The sequence below is a fragment of the Phyllobates terribilis genome, unplaced genomic scaffold, assembly GCF_046119375.1.
Source record: "Phyllobates terribilis strain yellow unplaced genomic scaffold, ASM4611937v1 Scaffold_1__5_contigs__length_1240528914, whole genome shotgun sequence".
In the NCBI taxonomy this organism is placed as follows: domain Eukaryota; kingdom Metazoa; phylum Chordata; class Amphibia; order Anura; family Dendrobatidae; genus Phyllobates; species Phyllobates terribilis.
In genome coordinates, this window is record NW_027362761.1 from 892,780,362 (window position 1) to 892,803,678 (window position 23,317).

The 23,317-nt window shown below is 48.1% G+C and overlaps 1 protein-coding gene across 50 annotated transcripts in view; it reads right to left on the reverse strand.

The window, feature by feature from the left end:
- ANK2 (ankyrin 2) overlaps positions 1 to 23,317 on the reverse strand; it is a 701,030-nt gene that overhangs the window by 257,155 nt on the left and 420,558 nt on the right. For 18 of the 50 annotated variants that reach the window (XM_073640330.1, XM_073640323.1, XM_073640182.1 and 15 more), the window contains exon 1: positions 13,438 to 13,728. The exons of 9 other annotated variants lie outside the window; for them this stretch is intronic. In XM_073640330.1, the coding sequence (XP_073496431.1) occupies positions 13,438 to 13,572 (135 nt within the window). In that variant the 5' untranslated portion in view covers positions 13,573 to 13,728. Of the gene's footprint in view, positions 1 to 13,437; positions 13,729 to 23,317 lie in introns of those variants that run through there. 23 more of the 50 variants (XM_073640492.1, XM_073640455.1, XM_073640446.1 and 20 more) reach the window with 6 other exon arrangements.

Genomic DNA, 23,317 nt, shown 5'->3' on the forward strand with positions numbered 1-23,317 from the left:
TCCTGGTTTTATCTCCCACTCCTGAGAAAATACTGACAGTGGGGATGTTGCCTAAGGCAGAAAAAATCCTCCTTTATTTACCGGTGCTACCTGTTGCTCACTGTGAAAGCTGCTGCGCGCTATGCTAGAGTTTGAAAATACTGACCGAATACTGACCAAATACTGATAGTGGGGCTGTGGCCTTACTCAAGTGTCCGTTTTTCTCACGTACAAAAAAAATGGACTGATTATTTTGATCAGAATTCGATCAGAGTGTAGTCCGAGTGCCAGAAAAATAAAAAGTGTCTCCTTCTCCTTTCTGACAGTCTGTGAAAATCGAACTGGTCTGATTTTTTCACGAATCCATAGACTTGCATTGGTGATTTTGATCTGACCCTCGGATTAAAATCGGACATGTCTCTGTGATTTTACAAGGACCACTGTGAAAAATTACGGACATGTAGATGGCCCCATAGCACTTGTACCTGTGATAGTCTATCTGCGAAAACCACAGATAGCACTCATACGTGAATATCTGACGTCTGAATTAGGCCTATGTTTCTCACAAACACCAAAACCAGGTGATAAATTATTTTTGCTATCAGCAAGTCGAAAAATATTACCAACTCTGACATAAAAATAAGCAAAATCATATATATGTTGAAAAAAGAGACATGGACTGCACATCCAAAAAAATCATACATTGATTTAGGCTATGTTCACACATCTTGGTTTTTTTCAGCGTTTTTTGATGCCTTTTTTATGCAAATTTGCAGCTGCATTTTACAGTACCAGCAAAGTCTATGAGATTCCAGAAATCTCATGCACGCATCATGGTTTTTGTTTGATCCGTACTTTGTGTTTTGTATGTTTTTTTGCAAAATAGAGCATGTCACTTCTTTCAGCGTTTTTCACCCATTGGAAGTAAAAGGTAGTGAAGAAATGCTGAAAAAATGCCTAGTATTAACATAGTTATCAGGTTTTGCTGCGTTTTTAGTGAAAATAAGCAAGTACAGCAGTATGTGAAACTCGTTTATTTTTGTGATTTTATCATCCTGTCTTGGGTCACTGAGATGGTAGTTTGTATTAGGAGAGTTTAATTAAATTAGTGATGTGTAGAGTGTAACCATTGGCTTACACGTAAGATTGAACAATACCTGTGGCCTGGGAAGGTGTGAAATTGAACAATGCCTGTGCAACTGAATGGCAGACCATAGTGTGAAAGTAAATAGTGTCATACAAACTCAATGCACTGCCAGTGTGTAAACTATTCCTGAACAATTCACCTCCCCCACTGTTATGCCAAAACATAGTGAGATTTTTTTTTCCACTGAACTTTATGTTTATGTTTATGAAAAGAGACAAAAGTGCAGTGAAAAAAACGCTGAAAAAATGCACCAAAAAAGCAAGAAAAATCCTTAACAACCTCCTGGCAAGAGATCAGGTTTTGCTGCAGAAAAAATATGCTGAAGAAAACATGATGTGTGAGCATAGCCTAAATGCCACAAGGCAAAAATGTACAAACTGAACATGAGGTTCTTAGTTTAATATTCTGATCAGACTGTATGAAGCCCATTACCACGTCACGGTGAACCTCTTAGTGGGTTCATGTCTCTTTTTTTTAGCACAAAATCATATATATAAAAGCAGCAGAGCCACTTGTCCACAGCACAGACAAGGCAGGATGGGCGGCTCAACAAAACTTCTGTCTCCAAGGTGGGCTGTGCATCAATAACACATTTATACTCTGTAGATATGCTATAAATGTCTATATTAGGACACCAATGAGAGAAGCGGTTTTGAATCTAGTCAGCACATTCCGCAATATATACATCGCATGCCTACAGCCACATTTACCACCCGCTCGAGCTGGAAATAAAGGGCAATCCTGACAGTGTTCATATTGCACATTGTCAAGATTTATCAATCTGCAGTCACATAGAGTGACTTCAGGAATTGATGTTGAGCCGGGAAAATCTCTTTAAGGCCACATTCCCACATTCAGTATTTGGTGAGTTTTTTACCTCAGTAACTGGAAGCCAAAACCAGGAGTGGGTGATAAATACAGAAGTGGTGACGTGTTTCTATTATACTTTCCTCTGATTTTTCCACTCCTGATTTTGCCTCACAAATCCTGAAGGAAAATACTGACCAAATTCTGAATGTGTGAATGTGGCCTTACATAAGTTGTTGTACCTTTCCTACCGGTTCTAAAGCGATTAATACGCCATAGTGCATTCTCCTGTACACGGCTCTACCCTGTGTATAAGACCTCATGTTACTGCCTAGGCCAAATGATATTAATCTCCAGGGTATGATAATAATGATCATATTATGAAAGGGCACAGATTATATAACCAAAGTATTAACAGGTATGTAAACTCTGAAGGTGACGTTACCAGTTGAGACCAGAGCCTGGTACAGTGAAAGTCACCTGGGGGTCACCTGGTTAGACGCTGTAATGTTCTCCACAGATCAGGCATGTATAATGTCACTGCCATTACATAGGCCTACAGGCTGAAAATACAAGAGCACGCTGCTCATTGGGATATCATCAGGAGCAGCACGTGGAAAAGTTAATGGGAAAGTCCTATAATTACCACGAGCTCCGGATCATTTCTGCTGTTCTTTGTGACAAGCATTTAAAGCTCACACTATGCAGAAATGCTGCAGAATTTCCATTGGGATTTGTGGACAGAAAATCCACAGTGGACTATGGAATCAGCAAAGTTGATAAAGCCAGAACAAATTTCATCCACATATTGTCTAAAAATAATCTGGGTGGAAATTGACATGGGGTGTGGAATTAATATTGGAGAAGACAAAATTCACAACAAACTCAAATTGTTTTGGGTTTTGCTTCTGATACCTGCAAGATCAGCAAGTTCTGAAAAAAACAGCTTTTACAAAGGTTAAAATAAAAAAAATATTCTTATCCTCCCCCACCTCCAGAGGGCTTGTGTGGCCACCCTGTCTTTCCTTCCAGTGGTCACGTGGGACAAGATGTCATCATGGAACAGCAGGTTGTACAAACAGCAACAGGGGACCAGACAAGAGAGCCTGCTATTTGTTACATTGCCTGCTATATCCCACAGGAAAATCCACACAAGAATTTGTACAATATGGTGCACATTTTTCTCTCTGAATTTATTTGTGCGCTGTTAAAATATTACTGCAGAAATAGTTTTTTAAGTAATTCTACGAAGGCTAAGTGCAGATTATCATGTATTCTCTCATCCAAGAGAATTGGGTCGAAAATGTCAATCACACTGTGATCAAACTCTGATCAAAGTCTGAACACAGTGTGATCCGAATCTTTTGGATGAAGAGAGGATGGTGAAAAAAAATGTCTCCATCAGCTCCACTCTGTCAGTCAGTGGAAATCGGACTGCACTCAGATGTCGTCCGAGTGCAGTCCAATGGTTTCCACAGATGCATTGACTTGCATGGCTGAGTGTGATCCCAATATTGGATCAAGAGGCGACTTTTTTCCTCGGACTGCCTCAGTCCGAGGAAAAAAATCTGACGTGCATGGCCTCACAGCATAACATTGGTCTAGGTGGGAACTGATGTTTTGTCGGTTCACACTCGGACCGAAAACACAGCCATTTGCACGAACCCTAAGGATAAATGTACATTGCACACAATGTCTCATCAGACCAGAGAACCTGGAGAGAATCTGCAAGGAAGAATGGCAGAGGATCCCCAAATCCAGGTGTGAAAAACTTCCCAAGAAGACTCATGGCTGTACCAGCTCAAAAGGGTGCTTCTACTCAATACTGAGCAAAGGGTCTGAATACTTATGACCATGTGATATTTCAGTTTTTCTTTTTTAATAAATTTGCAAAAATGTCAACATTTCTGTTTTTTTTTTCAGTCAAGATGGGGTGCAGAGTGTACTTTAATGAGAAAAAAAATGAACTTTTTAGAATTTACCAAATGGCTGTAATGAAACAAAGAGTGAAAAATTTAAAGGGGTCTGAATACTTTCTGTACCCACTGTACATACAACTAGAACTTCCATAATAAAGATTTTAACAGCCCTGCATGGTTACAATGTGGCACCCTGCTGCGCACAGGTACCACAGGACCAAGGGTGCATGGATTGACTTCTCCACAAGAGGCCCTCATTACATACAAACACCTCCACCCTTCCACCACACACCACCATAGGGAGCCCGTTAGGGATATATATATGGAGGGTGGAGCCAGGCAGTTCAGTTAGTTAGTAGTCTCTCAGTCAGAGAGAGAGCGTGCTGACGCTGAGAGCAGTGAAGACGCAGCGCGTCTGCTGCTGAGTTCTGAGGGCCCCGAGTGTGGCCGATGGTAAGGAGGAGAGGAGAGAGGAGTTGAGGGGGCAAAGGAGCATCATAGGCTCACCCCGATATACAAACCGGACACCGGAGAACTACAAGTCCCTGGCTGACCTGAAGCTAGACCCATTACAGGACCAGGAACTACAAGGCCCCAGCGTCCAGGGAGAGTGGTTGCCAACAGAAGGTCCTACTACCGAGCGACAGGTGAAGGAACGGCACGACACATAAGCTAGGCCCAGTTGCAGGCTGGCCAGAAGCTTAGAGAGAGGGAAACACGGACCAGGAGGCCTTATACCCGCTCACTGGGGAGAAGTCCTGAAGTGCACCTGTGACACCCCAGGGGTCTGGTTGCCACAGTGATAGAGATATTATGTCTGAGAGCAGGTGGGAGGTCCTTTGGTCAGGGATCCTGTGCATGCCACACCTCCTGCCCAGTCTTGGGAGGGGAAGAACTTCCCCTGTATAAACCCGGGGCTGAGGCAGGGTGAGTCAGACAAGGAGAGTGGAGACAAGAAGCAGCATAGGAAACAGCAGAGTTACAAGGAGTCAGGGGCTGGCAGCTGCAGAGTTCGCCCTGACTAAGAAGATTCTTTACCGGACCCGGGGTCCGAGGCTGTGGGGACTAACTCCTACCCAGCAGCAGAATCCGTCAGGCAGGGGATTTCAGGTCCTCTGGCCCAGAAGCCCGAAGGCACGGTCACACGCGTGGGACCAGCACCGCCATCGTGGAGCGGAAGCCATTAGAAGGCCCCGAGTCACCGGCCATACGGGTGAGCACCACACGGTACACTCAGGGACGTGGGCTACTTACATCAGCTTCTAGCAAGGTAGCCAGAAGAGTACAGTCAGTTTGGGAGGCCTACAACTACGCCTGGCCAGGGGAGATCCCATCTGCTCAAAGACTGACCAGGCCCCGTTTGCTAGCAAGTACTCCGGGAGGGTCTGTCGTTGTTACCAGTAAAGACCCTGAACTACACCGTACCGTCTCTGAGTGGTTCCTGCTACCCCCATCATCCACGTCGGCTGCCCTGAGGCCATACCCCTCCCGTTGGGGGTTATACTATCACGCTGCACAATCCTACCACCGGCCTCAGCGGTCTGCCCTGCAGCAGCAGCTCCCTGGCTGCACTCAACGGGTGGCGTAGTCCTCAACTATTTACTACTAATAGACTGCCGTCTAGTTTGACTCCCTGGGCACGGACCGGGTCACCGCCACGAGACTACAACCCTCCACTGATCCGGCTCCGGGTAGGCTCCCGCGTGCGCAACGCAGCGCGACACATTCCCAGGGGCGCGTCAAATTTGGCGTAGTCGGCAGGATCTCGTGCCCGCAACCACCGGGTACTGCGTGCCTGAAAAGCAAAGACTGTTCAAACTTACCAGTGGTGAAGATTCCCGCTATCCGTGGAGGTTTCCCGCCATCCGGCGCCATCTTCTACCTTCTTCCCGCCATCGGTGAAGTTTCCCGCCATCCGGCGCCATCTTCGGCCTTCTTCCCGCCATCCGTGGAGTTTTCCCGCCGTTGGACGCCATCTTGGGGACGCCGCGCGGGAAGAAGAGGGGCGTGGACTCTGAAAGCGCGCGAGAACTGAAGCCCCGCCTCACGTCCGGACGTTGCGTAAGGTCCTGGAAGGAGCCCAGCAGACGCCGACGTCACAGGAGCGCGACGGAAGGTCCTCAACCCTGACGATCCACTGCGGAGCCGCGGCCTACGGAAGAGGATCATCGCAAGGTAGGCCACGGTCCACTAGGGGGGAGGAAGATGTCGGATACGGAGGAGAGCTTCACTGCCCCAACCCCCGCCAGCGCTACCGCTGCTGCAGTTATGCCCTTCACAATGCCCTATATCCCGGGAGCAGCTTGGCTACCCCAGTACTCAGGGGAGTCACATACCCTGCATGACTTTAGAGAAAAGCTGGATAGCCTCTTCCAGGTGTACCCCCTCACAGAAGAGCAAAAAGTGAGCATCCTGGTGGCCCAACTAACCGGGGCAGCCAAAAGGGAAGTAAAATCCTGGCCACCTGGGAGGAAGACTGTCGCAGGGATACTAACCCGGCTGAAGGACACCTTTGATACCCGCACCTCAGCCGAGATTAAGCTTAGATTCTACGGGTGCAAGCAGCGAGCGCATGAGAGTATAAGGGACTATGCACTAAACCTACAAGAGGCCCTGAGGGCCATAAAGCAGACCGACCCTGATGGGGTGGGAAACGAGGACAGGCTGTTGACTGAACAATTTATAGAGGGTTTATATTGCAATGCCCACCGAACCCAGTTGCGGGCAATGGCCTTACAGGATCCCCATCTGGACTTTGCACAGTTCAAGGACAGAGCCATCCGGGTGCTCCGAGAACCGGCACCAGGTGGCGTTGTGACCCACAGACGCCCCACTACCACTTACTACCAGGAGGCGGCGCCCTTGTCAGCAGGGCCTGTGGGAGCTGATGCGCAGGCTTTGGACAATGACCCGGCTCCAGACCTACACCATCAGGTCCAAGAGCTAGCTAAGAGCGTTGCTGCGCTAACCCGAACTGTGCAGTCTTTACAGGTTTCCACCCCAGGGAAGATCCAGCTGGCACCCGGACCGGAGGACATCCCGTGGCGTCGACCAAGGAGGACCCCACCGGCCAGAGGAAGACCCAGTGACCGATACAGCGAGGACGGACGACCCATCTGCCGCCGCTGCAATCAATCCGGACATATGGAAAGGTACTGTTCTTTAAACGGGCACAACCTGGGGTAGAGGGCCAACCCCCAGGAAAAAGATCACCAGGCCCATCGAACTGGCGCGACAGATATGTGGGAGGACGTCCAGTCTTGCCTGTGGTACTGGATGGCATTCCCATGAGTGCCCTACTGGATACCGGGTCACAGGTCACCACCATCCCGTACGTGCTCTTCAAGCAGTACTGGAATGACTCGGATATTACCCACTACCCTGACGACGACTTGAGTATCATCGCCAGCAATGGCCAGCCCGTGCCACAGATCGGATTTAAAGAGGTGGCCCTCAAAATCGGTAGAGTCGAACTGGCCGCACAGGGACTGATCATTGTAGATATTGATAAACATGAGAGTCACCCAAAAATAACTCTAGGAACTAACGTAATTGAAAATTGTCTTGCAGAGGTGATTTTCCTTTTACAGCAGGTTGCCAAGAACGCCAGCTCCGGCGAGCAGCGGGTGCTCCAGAAAGAGATCCGGGCACTGATGCAACGGCAACAAGTGGAACTCTCCGGCGGTGAGATTGGTAGCGTAAGAATGTGTGACCCTTTTCCTATTGCCATGCCCCCAAAAAGTGAAATGATGATTTGGTGCCGGGCAGCTATTGGTCTGAGAGGAAGAGATTACCAGGCAATGGTAGAACCAGTTTACTCAGACAGTAGGCCCACCATTTTGACAGCACGGGGGGTGGTCAATGTACGCCATGGGAGGGTGCCCATTCGCATAATAAATATCGGGGAGAGGGAAGTGTACCTGCCCCGGTATGCCACGCTAGCCAAATTATATACCACTAATCAAAATTCTATACAATCTGTGGAACCCTTGCCTCCATCTCACCCGGAGGAAGGTAACGGCTCTAAGAAAGACATGGAGGACTGGTGTCAGCAACTACATTTGGGTACTGATTCCACTCCCTCACATCAGAAACAAGGAGTCTATCGGGTGGTTCAAGAGTATGAGAGAGTGTTTAGTAAACACCCGTTAGACTTTGGACGGGTCAAGGGGGTAGAACACCGCATCCCCACGGGAGATCATCCTCCCATAAAAGAGAGGTATCGACCCGTACCCCCTGCACACTACCAACACGCCAAGGGGATGCTTCGAGACATGAAGGAGGCTGGGGTAATCCGGGATAGCTGTAGCCCCTGGGCAGCCCCACTAGTTTTAGTCAAAAAGAAAGACAACACCATGAGGATGTGTGTAGATTACCGGAAAATCAACCGTATCACACACAAGGATGCGTACCCCTTACCAAGGATAGAGGAGTCATTGGCTGCTTTAAGATCTGCTAACTTCTTCTCTACCTTGGATCTCACTAGCGGGTACTGGCAGGTTCCTGTAGCAGAGGCGGACCGGGAGAAGACCGCATTCACCACCCCGATGGGACTTAGCGAGTTCACCTGCATGCCGTTCGGACTCTGCAACGCCCCAGGAACCTTCCAACGATTAATGGAGTGCTGTCTGGGCCACAGAAACTTCGAGACGGTCCTGTTGTACCTGGACGATGTCATCGTATACTCCAAAACTTATGAGGACCACCTGAAACACCTGGCGGAGGTGTTCGAAGCTCTGGCGAGTTACGGCCTAAAGGTGAAACCCTCCAAGTGTCACCTCCTGAAACCAAAGGTGCAATACCTGGGACACGTGGTGAGCGCTGACGGAGTGGCTCCCGACCCCGATAAGATCACCGCAATTAAGGGATGGCCAAGCCCCTCCAGCCTAAAAGAAGTGCGGCAGTTCCTAGGGTTGGTAGGCTACTACCGAAGGTTTATTCCCGGTTTCACCAAAAAGGCAGCGCCTATGCAGGACCTCCTGATAGGCCAGTCCCGGAAGGCCAAGAACCAGAAGCCGCCCTTCAAATGGGAAGAGCTAGAAGAAGAGTCCTTCCGCCAGCTGAAGATGGCCCTCACGGGGGATGAAATCTTGGCGTACCCGGACTATAGCCAGCCCTTCATCCTCTACACCGACGCCAGTAACATCGGGCTAGGAGCCGTACTGTCCCAGATTCAGCAGGGGAGAGAACGAGTAATCTCCTATGCCAGCCGAAAACTGCGACCCACCGAAAGGAACCCCGAGAATTACAGCTCATTTAAGTTAGAGTTCCTGGCCGTGGTATGGGCAGTCACCGAGCGCTTTAGGCATTACCTCGCTTCTTCCCGGTTCACCGTATACACGGATAACAACCCGTTGATACACCTGGACACGGCAAGACTCGGTGCCCTGGAGCAGAGGTGGATGGCCCGTCTGTCCAACTACGAGTTCACAATCAAATACCGGGCAGGACGCTCCAATACTAACGCGGATGCCCTGTCCAGGATGCCCAACCTGCCGGACGAAGGAGAAGATCCGGAGGGACTGGAAGAAGTTGAACTCCCTGCGTTCCACCGTCATGGGACTATCCAGTATTCCCACCGGGTAAGGGGTAAGCAGGCTGCTACGTTGAACCCCTTACCCCACTACAACTGGGCGGAAACGCAAGACAGCGACCCTGCCGTCCGACTAGTGAAGGAGATGCTGACTCGGCCGGAGGCTCGCCTTGAACCAGACGCTCCGGAGGAAGCCAAACAACTATGGGCGGAGAAGAGTCGACTATTCCTTTACAAGGGGAAGTTGTGCCGCAGAATGGTCAACTCCCGGACGCATGAACTACTCTGGCAAGTAGTGGTGCCACGACGAGACGCAGCCATGGTGATGGAGGCATACCACGACGGAGCTGGACACTTCGGGTGGAAAAAGCTGGAGTTCCTGCTGCGCGAGCGGTTCCACTGGGTAGGCATGAGGGGAACCATCGAGAAGTGGTGCAGAGACTGTGGCCCGTGCAATCTGAGAAGGAAGGACCGGGCCAGCCAGAAGACTCCCCTGCAGTCCATCGTCACCCGGCAACCGTTGGAACTGGTAGCCTTGGATCATGTAAAACTGACCCCAAGCAGAAGTGGCTACGTCTACGCGTTAACCATCGTGGATCATTACTCCCGGTTCTTGGTTGTCGTCCCCGTCAAGGACTTAACGGCTCAAACAGCAGCTAGAGCCTTCCAGCAGCACTTCTGCCGTCCACACGGGTACCCGGACCAAGTGCTGACGGACCAGGGACCTGCCTTTGAAGCGGAGGTCTTCCAGGAATTCTGCAATCTGTATGGCTGCCGGAAGATAAGGACGACACCCTACCATCCGCAAACTAATGGACTTTGTGAAAAAATGAACCAGGTGGTAATGGATCTTCTAAAAACATTGCCCCTGGAAGAACGCAGTCTGTGGCCTGAGAAGTTGCCCGATCTGGTGGACCTATACAACCACATCCCGGTAGGTTCCACCAACTGTACCCCGGCTTACCTAATGAGGGCGAGACCTGGTAAGTTACCTGTTGACCTGGAAATGGGAGTCCTGACACCTGAGGACACTTCACCAGAAACAGACTGGGACACAGAGAGGCAGCAGCAGTACCGGAGAGTACAAGAGAGCGTGGAGCGAAGTCTCTGTCAGGCTAGGGAAAGACAAGAGAAGACTTACAACCAGTATGCTCCCGCTGTTCCCCTGGTACCCGGAGAGCAGGTCTTGAAGAGGAAAAGACGGCTCCACAAGTTGGATGACCAGTGGGAGAAGGACCCGTACACCGTACTGCCCTCAAGCCACGAGAACCCGAAGGTCTGTACCATCAGTAAAGACGGAGGGGAAACCACAGCCATTGTGTCCCGGGACCACCTGAAGAAGTGTCCCGAACAACTGAGGAACCCTGAAGAGGAACAGGAAGACCATCGACCCGTGGGAGAAAGGGAAGATATGGTTAGTACCGTGCTCGGGGACTTCCCTCAGTCTTGGACTCAAGTCAATGGTGCAGTTGTGGTACCCGTACTCACCTTCCTCCAACCATCATCCCAAGAACCTACGGAGCAACGGGTAGAGCTGGAAGAACAGCCGGTCCAGGAGGCAGAAGACTCCACACAAGCAGAACAGGAGAATCAACCCTCTGCTTATAGTGAGCCTGCCGTACCCCTAGTGAGACAAAGAGCCGGTAGACAGCTGCCCAGTTTACCCTTGACAGCTCCTACACCCTGTAGTTCAGGGCCAGACAGTCAGCTCCGTAGGTCCACTCGGGCCACTAGAGGCCAGTTACCCGCACGCTGGAGAATTTAAAGTGTATAAATTGTTTTATTTATGTTTTTCTGTGTCTTGTTGCTTGTGTATAATTTTGTGTTTCTAGTTATTTTTAGGAAACCTTGGTGGATTTACCGGGAATCCTTGTATATAGTTGGAGCGTAACCCAGGATGGACTAGAGACTGTTAAGGACTCGGGGTAGGACAGACCCCTACCTGGTTACGTCTCCCTGTGTTGGTGAAATGGACACCTTTGCTTTTCTTCAAAGACTGCATCCGGTTGCGGACACGCCGTAACCATCTTATGTGTTTTTCTTATAGTATTGTTATTGTTAAACTTTGTTATGTTTTTCTAAATGTGTTTAGTCCCGGAGTACTAAATTTCACTAGGGGGGAATGTGACACCCCAGGGGTCTGGTTGCCACAGTGATAGAGATATTATGTCTGAGAGCAGGTGGGAGGTCCTTTGGTCAGGGATCCTGTGCATGCCACACCTCCTGCCCAGTCTTGGGAGGGGAAGAACTTCCCCTGTATAAACCCGGGGCTGAGGCAGGGTGAGTCAGACAAGGAGAGTGGAGACAAGAAGCAGCATAGGAAACAGCAGAGTTACAAGGAGTCAGGGGCTGGCAGCTGCAGAGTTCGCCCTGACTAAGAAGATTCTTTACCGGACCCGGGGTCCGAGGCTGTGGGGACTAACTCCTACCCAGCAGCAGAATCCGTCAGGCAGGGGATTTCAGGTCCTCTGGCCCAGAAGCCCGAAGGCACGGTCACACGCGTGGGACCAGCACCGCCATCGTGGAGCGGAAGCCATTAGAAGGCCCCGAGTCACCGGCCATACGGGTGAGCACCACACGGTACACTCAGGGACGTGGGCTACTTACATCAGCTTCTAGCAAGGTAGCCAGAAGAGTACAGTCAGTTTGGGAGGCCTACAACTACGCCTGGCCAGGGGAGATCCCATCTGCTCAAAGACTGACCAGGCCCCGTTTGCTAGCAAGTACTCCGGGAGGGTCTGTCGTTGTTACCAGTAAAGACCCTGAACTACACCGTACCGTCTCTGAGTGGTTCCTGCTACCCCCATCATCCACGTCGGCTGCCCTGAGGCCATACCCCTCCCGTTGGGGGTTATACTATCACGCTGCACAATCCTACCACCGGCCTCAGCGGTCTGCCCTGCAGCAGCAGCTCCCTGGCTGCACTCAACGGGTGGCGTAGTCCTCAACTATTTACTACTAATAGACTGCCGTCTAGTTTGACTCCCTGGGCACGGACCGGGTCACCGCCACGAGACTACAACCCTCCACTGATCCGGCTCCGGGTAGGCTCCCGCGTGCGCAACGCAGCGCGACACATTCCCAGGGGCGCGTCAAATTCATCCTACTGAGTACCCTGGACCGTACCTGACATCCGCACCAGTAAAGGTATTGAAGCGAATCCCCTGTCTCTGTCGTTACTCCTGCTGCACCATCCGCCTGCACTATAAGTCCCAGCATCACCACCATCAAACTCCACACTGCCCCGGGGGCTCGCTCCACCTGTGGGGAGCAGAAACATCCCAGCTGTCATCCCATCACCCCCGGAGGTCTGCAGCAGCGCTGGTAATCCTTACCAGGTACCACAGGTGGCGCGTCAATAATAGTAAGACACAACTCTGATGATTAAAGTGATCAGTGGGGATTGTTATCAGAAGGTTCCTGTTGGTAAAGGGAGTAAATCAGAAGATAACATATTACGGAATTGCATGTTATGGAATTCCCCAATACAAAAGTGTACACCAAAGTGACGCTTAATTAAGCTACCTATCACAAAGTCATTATGAAGAATTACATTCTGAAGGAAGGACATCATCGATTGCGTCACTAACACAAAATATTATTATCCCTTCCATTAATATACACCATTTTATGTTGCTGTGTATATAAATAATATTGTTTTGAAATTTTAAAGACTTAAAACCATAGACAAATTATAAAAATTTTATGCAGTTACTGCAGAGAGCATTTTTCCCATAAGTTCTTTAAATGAAAGAGTACTTTCTATTATCCATCTATCTATAATGTATCTATTATCTATTATCTATCATCTATCTATCTATTCATCTATCTATTATCTATCTATCATCTACCTATCTATCTATCTATCTATCTATCGTATCTATCTACAAGCACTACGCAGCAGTACTCTGAGGAATTCATACATTCCTTTATTGCAACTCATAGCATGTGAGCTTATCTACCAAAGACAAGTCGAGCCTGATCTATCATATATGAATCTGTTGAAAAGAAATCTCTCATCTCCCGACATTATCATGACCTGATGTACTCACCAGAGATTCCTGCTCTGATATTTCTTCAATGTTGTACCCATAGTAGTCCAAAATTTTCTCCAAATCATTTATATTTCCAACGTGACCAATTGATTTCCCGGTGTGACATGTCTGGCAGAGTTGTGCATTGCCCATAACTATTTAACCCTAAGCTATGGACTTGTCCGCAGCGTCAGCCATCCACGTGTAATCCAGACATCCAGTGTTCACTACTTCTCCCAGTTTGTCCCTCTGCTCACTGGAGTCTCTCTGGGGAGTCATCTCTGGGTGACCATTTCCAATTCGGGCACTGTCTGTCTATTTTTACACCTACTAGGCCAGTTATGCATGTAGATGGCGTTAGGAGGGGGCAGCCTTTCAGTACACTGCCAGCCTTCTCAGCACATGGAGTAACAGGCTGCCAGTGTGAAATGCCTCTGTGCATGTGAGCCCTATTGAATTACTCACTGTGCGCCATGTTTTGATTTTTTTTTGTCCCCTCGCTGTCTTTCTGATTATGTAACAAATGCCACTAATAGATTACATTCTTCTCTATCACTCTGCCACAAATCTATTTCATCAAGCTATTCATACAAGTGGAATTTAGTATAATCGGTATTGAATTACTACAGATACTGTACAATGCATACAGGAAATGTGAAACTAATCCCAACACATCAACATATTATACTATAAAACTTTCATTCTTCAAAATGTGTTGTGGTCCAAGGGATTATTCAAGCATACGGAAAAATTAGTACATTTAAAGGGATTGTCCTCTTAAAGCATGTAATCATTTATGCGTTATTCCTGCATATTTTATTGCCCCATAGGCAATGGTTTTGCTACATTAACATTAAAAATAATAATAATGTAAGCAGTAGTTTTCCAACCTTTGAAATTCCTTGCTATATACTCACAATATTAAAAAAAGCAACTTTGGAAGTGAATATATTCATGTAGCCACACACAGTTACATATAGCATAAATAATGCCAGAGTGTTACAAAATCATGTGTTTTTTTTTAATAATAGTCAACTTGGAAAAAACAGGCGCAAAAGTAAGAAAGGAGACATCTGTATCAGGGCAAAGAACCTGACAAACAGCAGAAGACGTAAGCCCACTAGAGCTCTGCAATAAAGAGCCTTTAGAGACGATATATATATACATTTGACAACAATATCAAAGTTATATGGTTCATTTATGTTTCATTTATATTTTTTATATACCATTTTGGTGGTAACCTACATTGTTTTGATCACTTTTTATTGCAAATTTTAGAAGCATAGTGACAAAAAACAGCAATTTTGTTTTGTATTGTTTTCTTTTCAGCATTTATCATATGTGTTAAATAATGTAATATTTTGATAGAACGGCGTTTTTACAGAGATGATGATACCAAATATGGAACCATTTTTACTTCTTTATTTTTTAACATGGAAAAGGGGAGCGAGTTAAACTTTTGTATTTGACACATTTTTTAACAATTTTTGAGATGTTGTTTTTTTCTTTTCATCTGATATTTTAGTCTTCTTAGGGAACTTCAAGTCATCTGGTTGTTAAAACTATACACAGCAATACTGCAGTCTATAGTTAAATTGAGAATTCCCTATGAAGCCCAGCTGCAGTCTGGGCTTCATATGAGAATGGAAGGATCAACATGCTAGTAACCCATAGACACCCTGTGATTGCATCAGTGATGGACAGTTGCATTCAAATGGATAAACAACAGGAATCGGAGTTCATGCACCTGCTGAGAACGTTGTGGGGTGAGTTTTTGAGCTTGCGCCAACCCCCCCCCCCCCCCCCAAGCCTACATACACAAATGGCATACATTTACCTTATATGATTGCGAAGGGGTTAATTTCAGTATGAGTATTGGAAAAAATTGACATATTCTCCAAATGCAATTTTGACATGAGAATGATTACCGTAGTTATTTTGGGAATAATGAATGACCTCTGAATTTTTCCTTCATGCTTCTGTACTCCAGATTAGAACAGCTGAATTTAATGAAACAGTGATTGACGTTCTCAGAGCTCCTGGACGGCGCAATTCAGCTCCTCTGCACTCACGGAGGACAGAGCAAGAAGAAGACAACAGGACCTGTTCACATGAACTTTTACTATGGAAAGCTCAATTTATTCAGAAAGGAACAAAAATCTGAAATTAACCCTTTCGCAACCTTGGGTTTTGTCGTTTTTTGCTCCCCTTGTTCCCAGAGCCATAGCGTTTTTATTTTTTGGACAATATGGCCGTGTCAGGGCTTATTTTTTGCGGGACAAGTTGTACTTTTCAACGCCATTACTAGTTTTACCATATCGTGTACGTGAAAGCGGGAAAAAAATTCCAAGTGCGGTAAAATTGCAAAAAAAGTGCAATACCACAGTGTTTTTTTATTTATTTTTTTTACCACGTTCACTGAATGCTAAAACTGACCTGCCATTCTTATTCTCCAGGTCATTACGAGTACGTAGACACCAAACATGTATAGGTTATTTTATATTTAAGTGGTGAAAAAAAAGTCCAAAATTTGGTAAAAAAAAAAAAAATAGCGCCATTTTCCGAGTCCTGTAGCGTCTCCATTTTTCGTGATCTGGGGCTGGTTGAGGGTTTATTTTTTGCGCACCAGGCTGACGTTTTTATTGATAACATTTTGGGGTAGATCTGATGTTTTGATCGCCCATTATTGCATTTTATTGCAATTTTGCGGCGACCAAAAAACGTAATTCTGGCGCTTAGAATTTTTTTCTCGTTACACCATTTACCGATCGCATTAATTCTTTTATATTGATAGATCGGGCGATTCTGAACGCTGCGATACCAAATATGTGTATGTGTTTTTTTTATATATATATATATATATTTTATTTTGAATGGGGCGAAAGGGGGGTGATTTAAACTTTTATATTTTTTTTTATTTTTTTTATATTTTTAAAAACTTTTTTTTTTCACTTACTGCATGCTTCAATAGTTTCCATAGGAGACTAGAAGCAGCAGTTGTCTGATCGGCTCTGCTACATACAGGGGACCAGCAGATTCCCGGCATGTAGCAGAAATGGTCCTGTGCTATGAGCGCCGACCACTAGGTGGCGCTCATAGCGACCAGATCATGACAACTACAGGCGTCTGCTGCAGACCCTGGGTTGTCATGCCCACCCATCGGTGACCCGCGATCACGTGACGGGGTCGCCGATGGGCGGGGCTTATGAAGCGCAACCCGGAAGCGCGCGTTAAATGCCGCTGTTGGAGATTGACAGCGGCATTTAACATGTTAACAGCCGCGGGTGGATCGCGATTCCACCCGCGGCTGTTGCGGGCACATGTCAGCTGTAAGAATCAGCTGACATGTGCTCGGTTCAGTGAGGGCTCAGCGCAGCAGCCCTCACTGAACGGGGGGTACGCAAATGTGCGTACTAATACGGCATGGGCTGTAAAGGAGTTAAATATATTCCTCTAACATATTCTTTAAATACCGTATATGTCTTTAATGGTGTATGATCTTCCTACATTTGATCTTTGTAAAAATGGATTTTCTAGAATATTCATTCACAACTATTCATCCAATCAGCATTTGTCTACACTCTGTCCTGCTCTGACATATTACAGAAACAATTATTCGGCTATGCTCCTATTGACTTCAATGGAATTATTCTGATGGCAGTGAGCCGCTGTTCCATTATTGTACATTTTTTAGATGGTTCAGCATTTGATCAAAGCCCTCATTGACATACAGCAATGTCTCTGCACTATTCTGGGAATATCGCTCAGTATGTGCATAAATTAGCCCATAACCTCCGCACTATAGGATGTCCAAGATCTGTATCTTAGGATATGCTGAGCTATGAGTAAAGGTAACCAATGACACATCTCTAAGGGGCATCTGCCAACATCTTTTTTATACATTTGGAAGCAGTGAAGTGGCTGTATAAGTAATTGTCTTCCAAATTAAAAAAAATAATAAATCCTCTTTTTGTACAAACAAATGTGCCAGTCATGAGTAACAGAGAAACTGTATGCAAATCAGGCTGGAAGTGCATTGGGGGCGTGTCAATATAGTTGGAAGAGGCAGCTCACATGCATAGACACTCCCTCAGTGCATTCACAGCCTGTATTTTCATATGAAGCATGTTCCAATGGATCAGTGACAGGGCTCATGCAGAAGTCCGTGGCTCTTAGGGCAGAGACAGACTGACGTATTTCTCATGCGAGGATCGCATGGTAAACCTCGTACTGGCTGTCAGCTCTCCTGACCTGAGCTTGACAGCTGAATAGAAATCCACCACGCTGTCATGATCAGGACAGGAGAGGTGCCGGCCCGTCTGTTCAGTGCGATGCGATCACTGCACGAGTCATACAGCAGTCTGTCTCTGCCCTTAGTCTGATCATGGACTGTCCACAGGTCTCCCGACCTGAGCGGTATGAGGCTGTCATACCCTGATTGGGAGATCTTTGGCCAGTCTGTGCACTGAGGTCCGTGATCACACCAAGAGATCCGATGTCTGCATGAGCCCTTAGTATCTATTTTGAATTTTTTAAATTTTGAAAATATTACAAATATTCTTAGTTTCCAATTTAATATTTGTTTTTATTATCCATTAGAAAAACAGCAATACACAAGCAAAAGAAGTTGTCATTTTTCAAATGTTAGTAGCCCATAGGCTCAGGGATATGTACAAAACCACTAATTTTTACTCATTCCCCCAGGGCCCAGGTCCATGGCTCTCGCTGCTGCTCCGGTCTTTGTTGAGAGCTGCAGTTGCGACGTCACATCTACAATGCTGCAGCCAGTAACTGAGTTTAGCAGATGATGTAGCTGGCATGAGCTGCTGAGCTAAGGTGATTGATGAAGCACTGTTGATGACATGTTACCGCTGCAACTGATCAACAGACCTGGGAAATGGCAAGAGGAAGTGCTGAACTCCAGGAGGGGGAGTAAGAGATCAATTTGTTAGCTTATACATAGGTGAGCCTATAGGCTGAATCTTTGAAATGGGACAATCCCTTTAAAAGTTTAACTAAAGCCTCATTCAGACATCATTGTTTTTCACATACGCAAAAAAAATGGCACAAGTGCTTTTCCATGTATGGATAAATAAATTAATTAGAAAGTTTCTCCTATCTTTTGCAATGTTAATCATGGACAGCAGACAGACTGCAGACAGTTTGCACACGTGTGCTGTCTGTGATTTTCACGGATTCATAGGCTTGTATCAGTCTTCATCCATGCTGTTGGAAAAGGACGGACATGTCTCTGTGATTTTTGCATGTATATGTAATGCAGGTGCCGGGATGCAACGCACAGAGACACAAGGCGAGAACAGTAAGAGTTGAATATAAACAGCTTATATATATACATAACAGGTACGCTGAACAAGGGATTGCAACAAAGGTAATAAACAGTAATTTGAAGTATTAGCAAAATGCGAAGTCTCTCAAGGTAATGTGGTGCCCTAGATCATGGGAGACACCACGTGAGTTCCTTAACTGTGTATATGGCTCTAGCGGGGGTCACCGGTTATTCCCGCTAGGCCGTGAGTCTTTTCCGGATAAATTCAATTAGATCACGTTGAGCTTCTTTAGCCCCAACCGTTCCCCTCCCAACCTGAGTACCTAAACCCAATTGTCCCCGGTACCGTGAGTGAACAGTAGAAGTGACGGCCCTGTTCACGTATGCAGCTCCTCTGCTTCCGCTGGTGTGACTTTCCTGGGGCAGTCGTCTCTCAAGTCCTCTCTGCTTGGCCGTTGGAGGCAATCTCTCGAGCCTTGGGTAGGGGGGTCTAGACCTCACCTGTCGGCGGGCGACGTCGGGTTCCGCGAACTCACTCAGCACCGCAAGCAGGTTCCGAGGCTCCTCAGCAGGCACAGCACTCGGGTCACATCTGTGAGGGATCCGGAGCTCTTCTACCGGTGCCCGGCTGTGGCACCTCACAGGCCTCTGGCTTAGGCCTGTCACGCGGGGCTTCCCAGCATGCAGGGAACACGTCTGCTCCTTTCTGCTGCTTGGCGCGAAAGACCCCTGAGGCTTGGCGCGCTGGCCTCTTATCTCCCGGAACTCCTTCCTGGAAGTCACCTGATCGGGTCCAGCGTCTAAATCTGCTCTCCCTTCAACTTCCCTTGAATCTCTTGGTTCCGCTTGACTGTGTCTGGCCAGCAGATGGCAGCCTCTCTCCATCTTTGAAACATCATGTAGGAGTTCCCTTACAAGCTCTCTCGCCTTTGCTACATTCCTCCCTCCTTTTTGCTCGCCAGTCCTCGGGCGAGTGGACTTCTCGCAGAATTGATGCCTCTTTCCAGGCAGTGCAAGTTCAGACAGGAGTTGGGCACACTCCTGCATTTTCTGCTGGATTTGAGGCCAGATAAACTCTTCTTGAGCATACCGGTTAGGAGGAATTCCGGATTAGCCCGCTCAGTTCTGCGGGGCTCCTCTTGCGGAGGTGACTCCGGGAGATCCGATGAATCAACTACTGGGGACTGCAAGTCATTTCTCGACTCATTCTGGGTTCCACTCGGGGTTGGCCTCAATGGTTCTGACGGGCCCAACTGCATTGTGGCCCATCCTTCTTCATCCCCCAAGGTTCCTGCATGTGGCACTTCAGCCAATACGTTTGAAGGCCCAACTTCGTTACAGACTTCTGCTTCAGAGGAGCAAGGTTGCAGCATATTGCGGTGCAACACCCTGGGTGTCGCGGCGTCATCCCCTTCGGGCCTAACCTCGTAGATGGGGTTGTCTGGGTGAACCTTCTTCACCACCCGATATGGTATCGCCTCCCAACGATGGTCCAGTTTACTCCCAAATCCTTTGGCCCTTACCAGTACTCGGTCTCCTGGCTGAAGTGATCCGCCTGCGGTCGGGGGCCGATCTGCATGCTCTACTTCCTGAAACTTCTGAGCAACCAGTCTTCTCACTGTATGGAGCCGACGCGGTTGTTCTCGAATCCAGGTACTTGGGCTACTGCCCAGGCCGGAGTCTTCTGAGTCTAGCTCCAGTTCAGTAATTTCTCGCCCACTTCTTCCAAACAGCAACATGTAAGGGGTGTAGCCGGTAGTCGCATGAACTCGATTATTATACACCCACACCAGCTCGGACACAAATTCGGGCCACTTCATCTTTTTGTCCGCTTCCAGCGGTCGCAACATTTGCAACAGGGTTCGGTTGAAGCGCTCGCATGCGCCGTTCCCTTGAGGGTGGTAGGGCGTTGTTCGAGATCGGTCGATCCCATAGATGCGGTATAGCTCATCCATCACTCGTCCTTGGAAGCAGGCCCCCTGGTCAGAATGTATTTGCTTCGGGCACCCATAAATCCGGATGAAATCCTGACAGATGGCCTTAGGTGCGGCTTCTGCTGTCTGGTCTTTAGTAGGCGTCACTACTGCGAACTTGGTGAAGTGATCAGTCATGACTAAAGTATCCGTAACCATTGTATGAAGTTCCTATCATCAGGTAGTCAATCATCAAGACTTCCAAGGGGGCAGAAGCTCGGATAGTCTGAATGGGAGCTCTTTGTTCCGGGGACTTGTTCAACTCACACTGACGACATGTTCGGCAGACCCCCTCGACTTCTTGCAGCAGTTGAGGCCAATACACCAGCCGTTGCAACCACCGAAAGGTCTTTTCTACACCGAAGTGAGCACCTCTTCTATGAGCTTCTTGGGATAGCTGCGTTACTAGCGCTCCTGGAACTACCACCTGCCAGGTAACATCAAACTCTTGAGGCAGCTGGATTCTTCGGCATAGCAAGCTGTCCTTCAGGAATCCCACTGGCCTAGGATTTGTAGGGTAGTTGGAAGTGAAGCGGCTCTGGCTTCCTGGTCGGGTCTTTGCCTAAGGGCGACCCATTCTCTCAGCTTTGCTAACTCTGGGTTGGACTGCCGCAGATGTATCCATTCGTCTCTTGAACGGCCCAGAATTTGAGTGGGCCTCGGCTCCTCTCTGGTCTCCTGGGCATCGACCACAGCAGCGGCGAACTGGCTGAAATCCGGGATCTCGTCGCCTTCGAGCTCCTCATCTCTGTCCCTCTTCGGCCCCACCTGAGTGACCCGGGACAGGGCATCTGCATGAGTGTTCAGGGCCTTGGACCGATAGGCGATTTTATATTGGTATTTGGACATCCTTGTGACCCACCGCTGTTCTAACGCGCCCAGTTTGGCGTTCTCCAAGTGGGCCAAAGGGTTGTTATCTGTCCGCACTTGCACTTCTGACCCTGACAAGTACTCAGCAAATTTCTCGGTCATGGCCCACACCAGTGCCAGTAGCTCCAGCTTAAACGAACTGTAGTTGTCCGGATTCTTCTCCGTGTCTCGGAGTGACCTGCTGGCATACGCGATCACTTGCTCTTTTCCTCCTTGTACTTGAGCCAGCACTGCTCCCAGTCCATGCAAGCTTCCATCAGTGTACAACATAAAAGGTTGAGAAAAGTCAGCGTAGGCCAGGATTGGGGCATCCGTTAGCGCCATTTTTAATGCTCGGAATGCCTCTTCTTGTCGGGGGCCCCACTGAATGGGCTGCCGCTTGGCTCCCCCAGCCATTCCTCTCAGCAATTCATTGAGCGGGATCGCAATCTTAGCGAAGTCTTTAACGAATCTGCGGTAGTATCCAGCAAGCCCCAGGAACGCCCTCAGTTCCCTTAGATTGACGGGCGTGGGCCACTTCTGCACGGCAGCTACTTTCTCCGCAGTGGGGTGCACTCCTGCACTGGACACAGTGTGCCCCAGATATTCAATTTCTCGTTTGAAGAGACGACACTTACGAGGCTTAATTTTCAGGCCATGCCTTTGAAGCCGTTCTAACACTTGTTCCAATCGGCGGAGATGATCTTCAAACGTAGCGGAATAGATAATTATATCGTCCAGATATATTAAAGTGGCTTCAAAGTTGAGGTCCCCCAAGCATCTCTCCATCAGTCGTTGGAAGGTTCCTGGCGCATTTGTTAGCCCGAACGGCATCCGATTGAACTCAAACAGGCCCATAGGGAGAACAAAACCGGTCTTCGGACGATCCTTCTCAGCTACTGGGACCTGCCAATAGCCACTGGCCAGGTTGAGTGAAGAGAAGAATTTGGCGCTCCCTAGTGCAGATAGAGACTCTTCAATTCGGGGGAGTGGATAGGAGTCCCGCACTGTACAGGCATTCAGCTTTCGATAGTCTACGCAGAATCTCAGGGTACCATCCTTCTTCCAGACCAGCACGATCGGAGCCGCCCAAGGACTCTGACTTTCACGGATCACACCGTTCCGCAACATGTGAGCCAACAGCTCTTTCACCTCCTGGTACATTTGAGGCGGGATCTGCCGATATCTCTCTCTGATGGGAGCAGTATTTCCGGTGGGTATTTCGTGCTGAATGTCCCTAGTGCACCCGAAATCATCTTCATGCTGTGCAAACACTCCCTGAAATCACTGTAGAAGTTGTTCGATCTGCCTTACTTGTCCAGCAGAAAACTCAGTCAGATTAGCCTCCATTTCCTCCAAGAGGTGGAGCCCAGCCAACGGTTCTCTTCCATTCTCTTGGCTATTGAGGGACACCTCCAGGGTCCATGGCTTTCCTTCCACAGGTGCCAGCCCTATAGCGTCAGCTCTAGTAAGGGCTTCTGGCATTATACACACTTGCGCCACCTCTTGTCGGGGCAACAACTGTAAACTTGTGCCACTTAAATTGATGCAACGCACGGGTACTCGACCGTGCCACACAGTGGCCAGGGTCCGAGCAACCAGGAGTCCAGAGGGCGCTTCCTCTCCCTCCATTGGTTCAATTTGAATGTCCACGCCCTCTAAGGACACATGTGCCAGCACCGGTAGAGTGAGTACAGTCTGTCCCACTGGCAGAGTCATTGTGGCTTCGGGTGGTATCGATACCTTACCAAGGTACTGAGAGGTAGTGGGCAATATTTGAATCTGACTG